The sequence below is a fragment of the Sciurus vulgaris genome (genome assembly GCF_902686455.1).
Source record: "Sciurus vulgaris genome assembly, chromosome: 1".
Taxonomy (NCBI): Eukaryota; Metazoa; Chordata; class Mammalia; order Rodentia; family Sciuridae; genus Sciurus; species Sciurus vulgaris.
The window spans coordinates 13,430,066-13,445,112 of record NC_136461.1 but is presented as its reverse complement, the minus strand read 5'-3'; the positions used below and the strand labels follow the sequence as shown (position 1 = coordinate 13,445,112).

The window sequence follows — 15,047 nt, the reverse complement described above, 5'->3', positions numbered from 1 at the left end:
TACCCTGCTGTGGGCACCACTCAGTTCTCTCCTGAACCACTCAGGCTAGAAATTGGACAAAACAGTTCTTTTCTGGTGCTGGTGACGCTTCTCCTGGTTTGTTTGCTTTCCCATTTTTTCTTCCATTCCTCGGCTGCCAGGGCCCACACATAGACACAGCAAGTGGGAGAATTTTCCTCCTTCCTCAAGAATTAATTGGTCTTTTTGTGTACGTTTAATATCACACAGAATGGCTTTTTTTTTTTTTTTTTTTTTTTTTCCTTAAATCTTAAGATTTCTGTGCTCCAGACAAATTCACTGGGGAAAACAATTCCCTTTTCAGGAACATGGCTGTTGAAGAAAAAGAGGGCACAAAAGAATATCGCGTGTGGGGCTGGGGTGGTGACTCAGTGGCAGAGCACTTGCCTAGCATGTGGGAGGCACTGGGTTTGATTCTCAGCACCCCATGTAAGTAAATGAATAAAATAAAGGCCCATCAACAACTAGAAAAATACATTAAAAACAAAAAAAAAGAATATCTAGAATATCTAGAAAAAAGAATATCTAGAATATCTAGAAAAAAAGAATGCCTAGAGAATGACCCTCCAGCACCTGCACCAGGGCGCACCCAGTGTCAGGCTTGCTGTCCTTGAACCTGTCCTCTTGGACAAAGGGATTGGACCAGAGTGGACGGTGACCAAGTCCCGCCAATCAAATTCTCTCTCCGAAGAGTTTGCTCTGAGAGGCTCAGGGACGTGTGGGAAGCAGGGTGTTCATGTGAAGAGCAGAATTGTCGAGGATTCTAGCTGCTGAAGAGGTTGACGAGGCCTTGCTTCATGCTCATGATGGTCGCCTTTTCCTTGGGTCCTGTGAGCTTCTCCTTGGGTCCTGTGAGCTTCTCCTTGGGTCCTGTGAGCTTCTCCTTGGGTCCTGTGAGCTTCTCCAGTATTTACAGTCTCAAGCTGACTGGAGGGAGTTAGTTGCCTCTTAACAAGTTTTAACTAAAACAAACATTTTGGGGGGGGCTACTAAGTATCCAACACAATACAAGGTACTAGGGATAAGACGTAAAGCTGCCCTCCAAGGGAAAAGGACAGGCACGCAAGTAATGGGGAAGGTTGTTACCCAGAAAGTTCGCTGCCCGGGAAGCTGCGTGGCCATGAGGTGGGGCCCAGGAGTTCAGAGAAGGGAGCTGTTATGGTTTGGATCTTTCACATCCTGGAAAGCTCATGCAGCAATCCAGGAATGGTTGAGAGGGAGATGATTAGATTATGAGAGCTATAACCTTTGCAGTTGATTAATCCATTTGAAGGATTCATAATTTGAATAATTGTTGGGTTGTAACTATAGGCAGGTGGGGAGTGGCTGAAGGAAGCAGGTCACTGGTCACTGGGGGTGTGCTCTTGGACTATGTCATGTCCCTGGCTTCTCTCTCTCTCTCTCTCTCTCTCTCTCTCCCCCCACCTCCTTCCTGGCCGTCACTAGGTAAGCAGCTTCCCTCTACCACATCCTTTTGCCTTGACGTTCTGCCTTATCTCAGGCCAGGCCAATAGAATTGACCACCCATGGACTGAACCCCTGAAACCATGAACCCAAAATAAACTTTTACTCCTCTAAGTTGTTCTTGTCAAGTATCTTTGTCACGGAGACCAAAATATGACTGACATAGGAACAATCCCAGGGGACTGGAAAGGGCTGCTAGAGGAGGTAGGGTTTGAGCCGAGCTTGGGCAAATCAGGAAAGCAGTCCATGCTAAGAAGACCTGAAAAAGTGATCTGTATTTGACAAATATGTGGCTCTAAGACCTCCATAAGCATAGCAGTCACCAGGGACATAACCCTGGGCCAGCCCAGTAAAGCCTCAACCCTTGTTGACACAGCTCCTCTAGGTAATCACCTCCAAGTGGGTACATCTGGCTTATGAAATGAACTTCTTCCTTTGAATGTGTCCATCACCCTAGGAAAGTGTTACAACTAGTTTGATTGAAATAATAACTAAAAAAGAAATAGAGTCAATATGCCAATATTTGGTTACTCAGCAAATATTTGAGTGTCTAGACTCTGTTCTGGTGCTAAGGACATGGCAGCTGTTAGCTGCCAATAAAAATCCAATAAAAATCTCTGCCCTTTCTGGACACAATGGCACATGCCTATAATCCAGCTACTTAGGAGGCTGAAATAGGAGGATCACAAGTTTGAGGCCAGACTGGGCAACTTAGTGAGATCCTGTCTCAAATAAAACAAAATATCCCATAAACTCTGGCTGTGGGTCCCCTGTTCTCATCCTACCCTATTCCACATGGTAGGAAGTGGAGATAGGAGCAGGATGTGGAGGGCCTGGAATGTCAGGTTGAGAACTTTGGCTCTGGATCCTCTGAAATTTTTTGAATAGAAAGCAGCATGTGTAAGACAGTGTTAAGACTGGTCGGACGGGGAGGCTGAAGGCTGGGAGGCTACTTGGAGTCAAGCAACCTTAAGAGCCCTGGCTACTGGTTGATATATTCTATACTTTACCTCCTGCACAACCTCCCAGGGATGTCTACATGGATTAAGGGAAGATCTACATCATCTGAGATCTACTCCTCAACCAGAGGACTTTTGGAAAACCACGTAGAACCTGTGTTTCATGCATGAGGTCAGCCCTAGCAAGAAGAGCAAGCCTGTGACAGTCGTGGGCCATTTATTTCTCTGGTATAGAATGTGACATGTGAAATCACAATTGATATACTCCCAGTTTAGATGGAGAACTGTTCTTTTGATCAAAATTTAGTAAATCATGGATGACAGTATGAAATAATACCGGTTAGCTGGTGACTTCACTCTCCTCAATGACAGAGTATAGCTGAAGGGACAGGGATCATTACCCCCATCTCACAAGGAGGCCGGAGAGATCAGTGACTTTTACACAGTGAGCTGGGGAAGCCGGGATGAGAACAGAGGACGCTCTGTAGCAGGGCCCGGGGGAAGGAAGCCTTTCTTCTGATAAAAGTCACTGACCCGTAGTAGTGGTCAGGACCACCCACTGAAAAATCAAGTTGATTTAGGGGGTTTAAAAATATAGAAAATGTTAAACCCAACCACCTAGCTAAAATAGTAAGGATAAAACTATTCCATCAACATTGTAATGAAAATGGACTCTGGGTTCTAATCCCATCCAGAGATAGAGACAGCAGGAAAGGTGGAGGGTGAGGAATCAAAGAAACAGCAAGACGCCTGCAGACAGACAAGACTGAGAGACCAGGAACACCCTTCCATACCGACGACAGCCTAGACCCGATCTCTAAGTACTGCTCTCTGAAATATGAATCCCTAGGACCAGGTTTCTTATTAGTAGATAAGGGAGGTACAGTATGGGTGGTGGGAGGTCAGGCCGGCCTCTAGGTGTTTTGGTTTGTTTTCTGCAGTACTGGGATGGAACCCTGGGCCTTCTGCCTGCTAAGCACATGCTCGACCACCACGCCACCCTGGCAGCCCCTGCAGTTTTGACTTGAGACAGCAGTATGAACTGAAGTCACAGACATGCGTACACGTCTCCTAGCTGTGTGTGCCGAGAAGCTGACAAAGCTATTGTCATCCGGGCAATGAGGCACCGAGGGTAAAGGGTGCCCCTGCACATCTTGGTTTCTAACTTGTATTCTCCTCTCCAAGGAACCAGGCCTCCTTGGAGAATTGGCTAATTCCAAGGTTGGGGTAGGGAAGATACAAGAGTGGAATATCTTCAAAGGATGGAGTGGACACGTCAAAAGGATGGAGGTGCCAACTTGAAAGAGCCCCTGTTGGACCAGTCTGGGCAATGGGAATAATAAACACTAATAGCATTGGGTAAAATAGGTTGAGTGCAGAGAATCCAGGAGTCCAGGCTGAAATAAACAAATGGAAGATGAAAGGGGGAGGAAGGAAAGCTCTTCCCATAGAATGCCGAGTAAGAAGGAGCAATAAGTTTAGAAAATCATCTGTGGATGCTGAACTGAAGATGGTTTAAGGGGTGGGATATTTACAGTCTCTAAAGCATCTCCCCAGGGTTGTTAATTATGAGAAGAAAAATAATGAATTTACAGTGGAGACATCAGGCAAATACATCTCTTACCAATGACCAAGATGAACATCATTAATATTGGGACAAATGGATGTTGGGTGCCTCCTGATATCATGCACTGAAAGGGACACATCACCAAAATGTGGCCAAAATGTCAAAACCTGGATCTAACCATGAGGAAACAAGACAAACCCAAACCGAGAACCTGAGAAACAGTCTACAAAATAACTGGCTTGTACTCTTCAAAAATTGTCAAGATCAGTAAAAGAATCGCTGATGAACTGTTCAGGATTAAAAAAAGGGACTCAACAACTAGGTACATTGTGTGGTCCAGGACTGGGGGAATGACAGGACAATGTGTTACTTCAACAGTTCACAAAATTAGCAGAGGCACAGTGGATTAGATGGCACTCCCACGTCTGTGTTAATTTCTTAAGTCAATCATAGTACTGGGAACCAGGAACACCCTCGTTCTTAGACAACATACTTGGAGACACTGGGATAAAAGAGTATGTCTCTAACTTCCGCTTATGTGTCCAAAAGCACTGTGCGTGCGCGCCCGCGCACACGCACACCACAGAATGAAGAAAACGGGGGAAATGTGAACCATGGAGGATCATGGGTAAAAGGTAGAAAGGTATTATTTCACTTCGTCTTTTTCTTCTTCGAAGGACTGAGGATTGAATCCAGGACCTCACACATGCTAGGCAAATACTGTATCTCTGAATTACAGCCCCAATCCTTCCCCTTTTTAAAAAAATATCTCACTAAATTGCCCAGGTTGACCTTGAATCTGCAACCCTCCTGCCTCGGCCTCCTAAATATCTGGGATTTATTTTTACTTTTCCTTACAGAAAATTTTGTGTACACATAAAATTGTGTCAAATCTAGTCAGGCACGGTGGTGGCTCAGGAGGCTGAGGCAGGAGGATTGTGTTCAAAGCCAGCTTCAGCAAAAGCAAGGTGCTAAGTAACTCAGTCAGACCCTGTCTCTAAATAAAATACAAAATAGGGCTGGAAAATAAAAAACTATAAAAAATTTACCCCTTAAAATATTAAGTAAGTAAATATTAGCAGTATACATTATGAAAGGGGATTTCTTTCTTCTTTTTCTTTTTTTTTTGGTGGGGGGTGGTACTGGGTATTGAACTCAGGGGTGCTCTACCACTAAGCTAAATCCCCAGTCCTTTTTATTTTGAGACAGGGCCTCAAACTTTCAAGCCTCCTGCCTCAGCTGCCCTAGTGACGGGATCACAGGTGTGCCCAGCAGGAGTTTTGTACCTAGTGAAGCATGGATTTTACAGTTTGTAAACTGTCTCAAAAGGATTCTAATTTTAAAGCATATATTTTTAAGATGTATAGATCAATGAACTATCACAATGCTTTATTACATTTGCAAGAATTTAACAAAACATCTGTAACACACACTAGAAGCTGATCAATAATTACGTTTCTGAATCTGTCATGGTAGTACGATTGCTAGTTTGAGGCCAACTTTGGCAACTTAGCAAGACCCTGTCTCAAAATAAAAGAATAAAAGGGCTGGGGATGTAGCTCAGTGACAGAGCAGCCCTGGGTTCAATCTCCAGTACTATCAAAAGAAAAAAAATGTGTTTCTGATTGACAAACACAGGATTATTATTATTTGCAATACTAGTGATTAAGCCCAAGTGTGCTCTACCACTGGGCTATACCCCAAGCCCTTTTTTTAATGTTAAGACAGGCCTCACTAAATTGCCAAGTCTGGCCTCCAAACTTGAGATTCTCCCGCCTCAGCTTCCTGAGTCACTGGGATTATAGATGTGTACCACTGCCCTGGGCAAAATTAATATTTTTGAAGAAACAGATATGACTTCAAATTATTCTTATCAATTTAAACTGGCCTTTATCAATTTCAACTAGCTTAAGAATGTTAGATCAAGTTTAAATGGATCAAGCCCCTTCAGATCGACCCATTCTAGTTTCAACAGTTTTAACTTCTGACTAGCACAGAGCATGGGTTCGTCTGGACTCTGGACTCAGAATCCAAATTCCACCTGCATTACCTCTGACCTGCTTGTCCTCGAGCAAGTCACTTTATCCTTTCAAATTCCCTTTCCTGTGATGTATGTAAAGTCTTAGGACAGTAACTAGCACTAGCTCAGAAGTATTATTATATATTCGAGATGATCAAAGTACAGCGTGCTGGCTCAAAAGGCCCAGACCTGGAATAGAGAGGTGACTTGGCAGTTGAGGATGAGCCTTTTTTCTAGCCCCAATCTCTTCCCTATTGAAGACTTAACAACACCTGCTCCCACCTTGAAACCTCATGCCGCTAATACATCTTCTGGCTCTGATCCCCTCAGAAGAGGATCCATCAATCCCAGCCATCTTACGTGCTCAGTAAGTCATGTCTCCCACCAGCTGAAAGCTCCTTGAGAGCTCTCGGGTTCCCATTCAGCTTCTCCACCATCTCCTCCCCTCCTTCCTCTCCTAAGCCTGAGCACCAAGTTCATGTGCTCAGCAAATAAGTCTGATTTTTTAAAAAGCTAGGATGGTGTTTTGGAAGGAGAGAAGTCGCAGCGGCCTTGCTCACGTGTATCTCAATGGGGCAGAGTGAAAGTAAATCAGCACGAAAACTCCTCCAGGAAGATGCAGTGTTCCCTGACGATTTAGGATTGCTGTACCACTGAGATGCTCATTGTCCCACAGATCTTGTTGATTTCAACCCCAAGAGTCAACTCTTCAAACCCAAGGATTATGCCCTGGGTTCTAAAAGAACCCCAATTACCTACTATTAATATTACACACTATTTTGAGTTGAACAACAACCTCTTTTCATTATTTTTTTGCAGTGCTGGGGATTGCATCTTGGACCTCATGCATGCCAGGCAAGTGCTCTACCACTGAGCGATGCCCCTAAAGCCCTAAAATCTTTTTTACATTTACGTCAGCACATATATTTGGTCCTCAAAGACAATATAGTGTAGGAATTTCTTCTCTCCTATTCATATGAAGAATCTGAAATTGGAAGAGATTAGGAACCTCCCCCAGGTCACCCGGCAAGTAAGCCATGGAGCAGGCACTTGGATCCAGGGCCTAAGCCCAGCCCGTCTTCCGGCTTCACAGCCTGCCTCTCCCTCTCCATCCATCCGTCCTGTTCCTTCAGGCCCTTTGCTGCTGGAAGTCGCCACTGACCCATGCTTGTTCTACCCAGAGCCCGCCCAGGTCCATGTGCACCCCAACACCATGCCTTGGTGTCCGAGGCAAAGTGGTGCTCACTACAGCACAAAGGAAAACGTGGTGATGGCTTCCAGATGAGCTTATTATTCTAAACTTAACATTCCTTTTGGTACTTAGAATTTCCACTTTCTCCCTTCCACCCCTTTGCATTTATGCAATTAGAAAGCATGCAGCAGGAAACCATGTGTCTCAGGACCGTTTGGGATGACGGCTGTCCCAGCCCCACGGAGTACATCTTTGTGGAAATATTTTGCAGAGTTTATTTGGACAGGTTCAAAAATAGTCCCATCCAACAATACAATCAGATTGAACCATGACAAGTAAAATGCAATTATGGCTTGGTTACATAAAAAAAAAAAATGTAAACAGTGAGGTTTGGGAAAACTAAACGCAAAACTACATAGTCATCTTCGTTTCCCCAATCTCCACATTTCCTCTGAGCAGGACTTCAAGGCTGCATTCTTGGGTCTTTTGAAATGGGTGAGAGAGGATGACACTCACTGAAGGAGACAGCTCAGCAGAGTGTGCTCGAGGCCACGTCTCAGAACAAAGGCGCACTTCTGCATAAGGCAAAGGCTCCTGATAAAGGCTCCCCCAGTGGGTACTTGGAATGCCAAAGTCATTCACCTAAATGAGTTCAAAATACATATTGTTCTGGGCCAAATTATACAGTGTCAAGCTCAGACTGTACGTATTTATGTATGTTGGCAGAGCAGGCCACCTTCGGGGCGCCTCGGCTCCATCCTAGTAGGCTGTGCCCAGCTGGGTTCCCATTGCTCTCTTCCCAAACCCATGAATTTCCTTGTATTTGGTTCCAGAAGGGCAGACAAGAGGCAAAGGCAGTTTTGCAACCCCACAAGGGAACAGGACCCTGGAGGACTCGAATTCCTAATGAAACTTAAAGGAGAAGAGAATGTGTGCCTTTGCCAACAAGCTGGAACTTTCTGAAGGTTGATTTGGGAAGGGGGCAGGGAGTGGGGACAAGATCAAGCATTGTGCTTTGGGCCAATCTCTGCTAAGGGATGTAAGGCAGGGACACAAAGTATTCTGGGACTAAAACAAACAGCCAGAGCTTCCTCTGCTCTGAACTCTCTTTGCCCAGAACTCTTCCCTCACAGAACCGGCAGGGTTCCTCAAGGATCTGAGTGGTGCTTCAAAGGTGCTGGGCAAAGGGATCCCTCAAAATGGATGCTACAACCTAGCGAAAGACAAGATACAGAAGTTTGATTCTGAGGTCTCTGTCCACTCTCTTTCTGACATATCTAGAGATTCACTGAGCTCACGGTTTTCTGTCCTTGTCTTTTGGGATAGGAAATGTCATTCTTATCTCTGCCTGAATGGAAAAACTGGGGGGGGAGTCTTTTCCATACTTGCTCACTGTTAAAACCAGGATGGAAAAGACAAGTGGAAGGGGTCCAGTAGGCCACACGGTCACTTCTCTTTTAATTGTGGAATAAAGAGGGCAGCACAAAAAACAGTTAAGTGGCCATGGCATCATGACCATGACTGACAGACTTGGGCTCAGCCCACCTGGGGCAGAGTGGCACTGCTGCGTGTTCCCATTCAGAGCCTAGCACACTTTTCTGGAAAGGGTAGTAGGGCAAAGAACGAGGGAGGGAAAAATGGAGGACGATCTGCTACTCTGAATCTATTCATCATAGCAATTATTAAGATCTAAGGTCTACTCTGTGCCCACACTGGGGTCAGACACTAGTTCTGCCCTGGTGGCCATCCAGTTTCGCCCTCCCGTACCTCTCCCTGGCCTCTGGACACTCTGCTGTGCACACCACCAGCTAAGATGTGCACTTCCAGGATTCAGCCCTCCAGAGGGCTTCCTTCCTCTCATCCCAACTCCCTCCTCTGCAAGGCTGCAGAGCCTCGTCACTCTGGCCCCTTTGCTCTCGCAGTCTCCATCTGCTCACCCCATCTACCCGTTAAGACAGGGGTTCTGAGTGTCTGCATGTCCATCTTTCCTTCAGACTCTAAGTTCTCTAAAGCTGGAAGTCAGTGCCTTTTTACCTATTTATCTTTGCTGCCTATGGTGTCTCTGCTCAATTAATAAGAAGTCGGATGTGGTGGTGCATGCCTGTAATCCCAGTGACTCAGGGGGCAAATGCAAGAGGATCACAAACTCAAGGCCAGCCTCAAAATAAAAAGGGCTGGGGATGTAGCTCAATGGTAGAGCACATCTGGGTTCAATGCCTTGTACTTCAAATACAAAAAAATAAACACAAAAACACTTACTAGGTAAAGGACAATAGGATTAAGCTCTGCCCATCTTAATTTTATTATAAAAATGGTAAATTAAATACAAAGTCCCTGGGCTGGGATTGTGGCTCAGTGGTAAAGCACTTGCCTAGCACATGTGAGACACTGGGTTCGATCCTCAACATCACATAAAAAAAAAAAAAAAAGGTACTGTGTCCAGCTACAACTAAAACAAAACAAAACAAAAAAAAACACAAAACACTACTGCCTTTAAAAAATAAAGCAAACAAAAAACAAAACAAAAGCCTGAACTCTGGGGTTCTGTACATTTCCAGAAGAAATTGCTAATATATACTTTTATTTATTATTTTATTTTTTTGCAGTGCTAGAGATTGAACCTAGGGCCTCACAGATGCTAGATAAGCCTTCAAACACTGAGCTACATCCTAGCCCTTCTTATTTTGAGACAGGGTCTTGCTAAATTGCCCAGGCTGGTCTTGAACTTACAATTCTCCTGCCTCAGCCTCCCAAGTGGCTGGGATTATGAGTATGTGCCACCACACCTGGCTCTGAAATACTCTTTTTGTGTCCTGCCTACCTGTTTCAAGTGAAACCACAGGAACAAACTCACAGAGGGGTATTAGAAGTGGGGGGCTGGGTTGTGGCTCACTGGTAGAGCACTTGCATAGCATGTGTGAGGCACTGGGTTTGATTCTCAGCACTGCATATAAATAATAAAATAAAGGTCCACCAACAACCAAAAAAATTTTTTTTAATAAACATTTTTAATTAAAGAAAGAAAAAAAAAAAGTAGTCCTCTTTCCTTACGCCTCAGTGCTATGTAAAGACAACCCCAAGTGTGGCCTTTCTGCCAGGTGGCTGTGCCTCAAGCTCTCCCGACCACCAGGAGAAAGCCCCTGGGCCAAAGCCTGGACAGTGCCAGCTCCACAAAGCTGCAGGACTTGACATCAGTGGTGTGAGCCATCTACGACCAGTTCATGCGCTGCTACTGCAGCAGCTGTTGGCCCTCAGCAGAGCAGGCACGGCTGGGATGTGCCTGTAGGCATGCTGTGAGAACAGCGCAGGCCCAAAGAGCTGCTCCAGGGAGGAAGCACTCAAGACACTAGTCGCCTTCACCAGGCCACGCAGCAGCCACCTCCAGCTTCCGCCTTCTGAGGGGCAAGCACTGATAACTACGTGTGAGAAGACTGGGAACAGAGGCCAGCTTCGGCTTTCAGAGGGCTCTCAGAGGCTGTGACAGGTGCTTCAAACAGCCTGACCCTCAGAGACCAGAGGCAATAAACAAAGGCCATGCGCTGAGCTTCCCATTTTTGTTTAAATTTATTTAAGACCACCTCTTTACATTTTCCAGAGAGAAAATACAAAACAAGAAACAGACTTGGTTTCAAATACATAAACAGTGTGCTGGAGTTTAAAGTATTACTGATAACATTGTTCCAGAAGAATGTCAGCTTACTCCAGGGCACTTCAGTATTCCTGAGGAATAAACATGATTTCTCTTGTCCTCCCACTGGGATGTTCTCAGTGTACGTCACTGCTCCTGCTCCTGTGAAGTAAGGACACTCAGGTCAGAACAATGCAGGCAGCAGCTGGATGACCGGACTTGCTGCTTCAGGCCAGACCCGAGGGACCAGAACCTCCCCACACTGTTTGCTTTAAACTCTCACCAGAGAATGGTAAATATCCCTCCCAGGTTCCTAAGAGCTCCCCCAATATTAAGAGGGAAAGGAATGGAACAGCGTTGAATAATTAGTCCCTGGCAAACTATGTTCCTACAACCATCTAAGGGTCATAGGTGAGTACAAAGGGCATAGCTTGAACTAGTCCACTAATTATATGATCTCTGGCAAGTTTCTTAACCCCAGTAAGATACCCCATTTTCTCATCTGCTGACTGAGGATAATAACACCTCTCTCAGGACCAACTGGGAGGTCTGAAGAGGAGAGAAGGAATATCAAGTCCCTGGGATGGGTCACAGGCATAACTGGCACTCAACAGCGAGCATGGTATTACTACCCTGAATGAGCCCCAAGGTGGGATTTTGCTCCTCTTTTCAGAGAAATTAGAGGATGACAACATCAAGGCACAGACTCAAGTTCAGATTTAGTTACAAGGCCATTTTGGAACAATACACACTAGGCTGTAAAAAAAAAAATGTAACAATATTTTCCACTGTAACTCCCAGCTATGAAACATATAATACCCATATAATCACCTCTGAGCCATTATCCATGACAACCCAGTTTGGAACAATGGAAACACTCTGAACAAGGAAAGACCTGAAGCTCTCTGCCCGTTCTTTCTGTTCTTCCCCAGACAGCTCGGCTGCCAGTGAAGTGGAGAGGCAGAGCAGTGGAAAGGCCTGTCCTCAGCCGGCTGCCACGCAGCTGTGCCTCTCCTTGCACTGCCCTTGGCTGACCTCACCCCGGCTTTGGCTCAGAGATGGTTCATTAACGTCATCTCTCCCTGTCGCCTTTCCCTCCAGCACACAGGATAGCTGGTGGGCAGCTACAGAGTGCGAGCAGCTCCTAAAGGGAAGGCCATGGAGCTGTGGTGAGATACTGTTATTGAGATCTCATGACCCTTTAGCTACAGCTCTTGACCAAATTAGGACACGCATTTGTGCCACATTTTCTGCTCTACTTGTTATTATGGTGGAACAATGGACAAGTCAATCACCCTTTCGTGGTTGGCCTCAACTGTAACTGATGTTTCTATTTATATAGCACCTCACGGCTTAAAAACATTTTCACATTTAACCCTCACCACAACCCTATGGAGGCTGGGGGCTTACTGACAGAGAATGGGCTCAGCACATGTGAGGTCCTGGGTTCAATCCCCAGCATCCACCCCACAAAACAACAACAAAAATCCCCCTTAGGGAGAAATTATTCCTCATTTTATCCATGGAAAATGGAAGCTTGAAAGTGAAACAACTTGAGATCCCATAAGAAGCAAGGGATGGGCCTGCACACCGATCTCCTGAACCAGCTGCTGCCATCACAGTGAAGGTTCCAGCTCAAGCGAAAGCTGGAGAGCAGGGGACCCGACGCACGCAGGGACCGTGCAGCTCTTCGTCAGAGGCTGAGCTGCTGAAAAGGTTGTGCTTCAGCGAGCCGGGCCCTTACCACCTACGTCTCATGGAATACATGATTCACTTCACTCCTTTGCTCTACTTTTACTTCAGTGCCTACTCTTTGTTTCAGGCCCTGGAGACACAAAAATAATCTCTCTAACCCTGAACATCCAGCCTCTCATGATCTTGTTACTTAAACCCCACAGTAACCAATCATCTGAAGCAAGGCAAAGAGAAAGGCTGCCACACAAACTTTAGGAAACAGGCTACACTCTTCCTTTGTCCAGCTTGTTTCAAATATACTTGTATCCAGGTGTGGTGGCTCACACCTATAATCCCAGCTAGAGAAAGAGGGATTGCAAGTTTGAGGTCAGCCTGCACAACTGAGTGAGACCCTGCCTTTATTTTTTTAAAATAAAATTTTAAAAAGGGCTGGGGATGTAATTCCCTGGTAGAGTGCTTGTCTATTAGGTTTCAATCCCCAATACAGCAAAAAATAAAAAGAAAATTCTACTGATAGCCGAGACCTTTGGCAGAATCACATAGGATTCAGTCAAGACTGTCTTCTCCAGTAAAACAGCAGAATCATGGCTGAGAGCCAGAGTCTTTAGGTTGAGCTTGAGTACAAGTGAGGTGCTCACAGAACACTGAGATCTTAAAAAGAAAAGTGCTACTTACAGCTAGCTAATCCCTCCCCATTGATAATGACTTAAATTCCAGCCATCCAACCTAGAAGTGCACACCTGAATGCACATACGCAACTGAAGACTCATGTGAGACCCTCTTAGCACCAAAGTAGTGTCAAATCACTCAAGGCCAATTGGCACTACAGTACAATCTCAGGAGAAATATTTCTTTTTCTTCTGCAAAAAAAAAATATCGATTCTATACATACTTTGACATATTTTCCATGTAGAAGATATGGAGCCTGGAAATCATGCTGGCAGTTGGAGTAGGCCATCCCCAATCCCATACCAGAACCAAAGGCTAACGGCCACATTTTTCCTATTGAGCAAAAAAGGAAAATCCCAATAGGGAACCGTTAAGAGAAGACAAAGCCTCCCGCCCCTTTATATACATCTGCGAAGAGTTTCATGAACACTCAGCGGTCACCAAACCACAATGCCAGTGTTGTGGGTGTTTCCATCCATGTCCCCACAAGAGGGTTAATAAGTAAAGATTAATTTAGCAAATATTTATAAGCATCTATGCTGGTAGGTTTGAGGAAAGTAGTATAATACGAAAACGATAGACAGTTTTTTAGTATCAGTTCTAATCATCTGCTCAGTTGAATATCTTAACCTTATCAGAAGTAAAGTGCTTCAAAAATTTTTTAAATAGGTAGCAATTTCACCAATATTTATATACTTTGGTCTAGTAAATCATGGGATTTACTTAAACCAATCTGTAAATGATTATTTAACATCAGTAGTGTGTGTTAATTATTATTCTCTAGTTATATAGTCCCTGACAGTTCTTCAAGGAAACAGGTCAAAGTGACCCCTTGGGCTTCAATTTAATATCCAAACTTTGGAAGTTCTTTCACAGAATGAAAGGGATACTGCCTGCCTTTACTGAGAACTTTTGGCCAGGAAGCAAGTGTGTTTCTGGTCCACTTGTTTTTATTACCAGCAAGACTCTCATTTTCAAGTTCCTTTAGAAGAAAAATTATAATTAATTAGAAATATTTGAGCATGAAGATTTGGCTAAGTGACTCACTGGCATAAAGTACAGGCTTTTGAAATGATATCATATTTAAGATAACAGGCACACTGACTCAGTGCCCAGAGGGAATGCAGGAGATGTCCAACCCATTTTGACCTCTTTCAAGTCCACGTTCTTTGTCTAGTTCATTTTACAATGGCCGACCAAACCCATAAATGGATGGGCTGATAGCCATTTAGACGTGCCTTCTCTAAAGTGTGTCTCTGCTATGCACACGTATACTGTGTTGAAAAATGAGTCAAACTTACTTTTAAAGAAGGTAAGTGAGAAAACAATTCCTAATCCCAAACCAGTACCTACAAAAAGGGAAAAAAAAAAAATATGTTAAATCTCATAATAGTAACTTGACAAAGATAACATTAACATTTCTTAAATATGAATATCATAAAACAGGTTCTTTTCATAATTTGGTAAAGAGTTGATTTTTTTCATTTCTAACCTTTCCTACTGTCCAAAGTCTTTGATCTCCCTGCCCACTATAGGAAATAAAAACTTTGTTTTCCATCATTCTTTCTAGACAAGTCGCAGGATATAAGGGTAGGGGGCTGGGAAACAAGCCAAGAGATTGTTCTAAGCCTTCTCTGCACTGCTGGTAAGTGGATTCCTGTCCATCTTACATACAGGAGCCAGATAAACAGTGCCAAGAGGACGCTTCCCTGGTCACTTCTGCACTTTGATTGATGTCTGTCTTTTGTTGGTGGGCGTGGCAGGAGAAGAGACTGAACCCAAAGGCACTGAACCATGAAGTTACACCTGCAGTCTTTTTTTTTTTTTTTTTTTTT

At 44.4% G+C, this 15,047-nt stretch overlaps 2 protein-coding genes across 2 annotated transcripts in view; both read right to left on the bottom strand.

The window, feature by feature from the left end:
• The window catches only part of NBL1 (NBL1, DAN family BMP antagonist), a 54,633-nt gene that overhangs the window by 15,485 nt on the left and 24,101 nt on the right, over positions 1–15,047 (bottom strand). The window lies entirely within an intron of this gene.
• MICOS10 (mitochondrial contact site and cristae organizing system subunit 10) overlaps positions 10,761–15,047 on the bottom strand; it is a 28,405-nt gene continuing 24,118 nt past the window's right edge. Inside the window, exons 2-4 of the mRNA XM_079147401.1 lie at positions 14,514–14,561; positions 13,436–13,545; positions 10,761–11,010 (exon numbers count right to left, since the gene is read on the bottom strand). Coding sequence (XP_079003527.1) covers positions 10,996–11,010; positions 13,436–13,545; positions 14,514–14,561 — 173 coding nt within the window. The 3' untranslated portion in view covers positions 10,761–10,995. The remainder of the gene's footprint in view (positions 11,011–13,435; positions 13,546–14,513; positions 14,562–15,047) is intronic.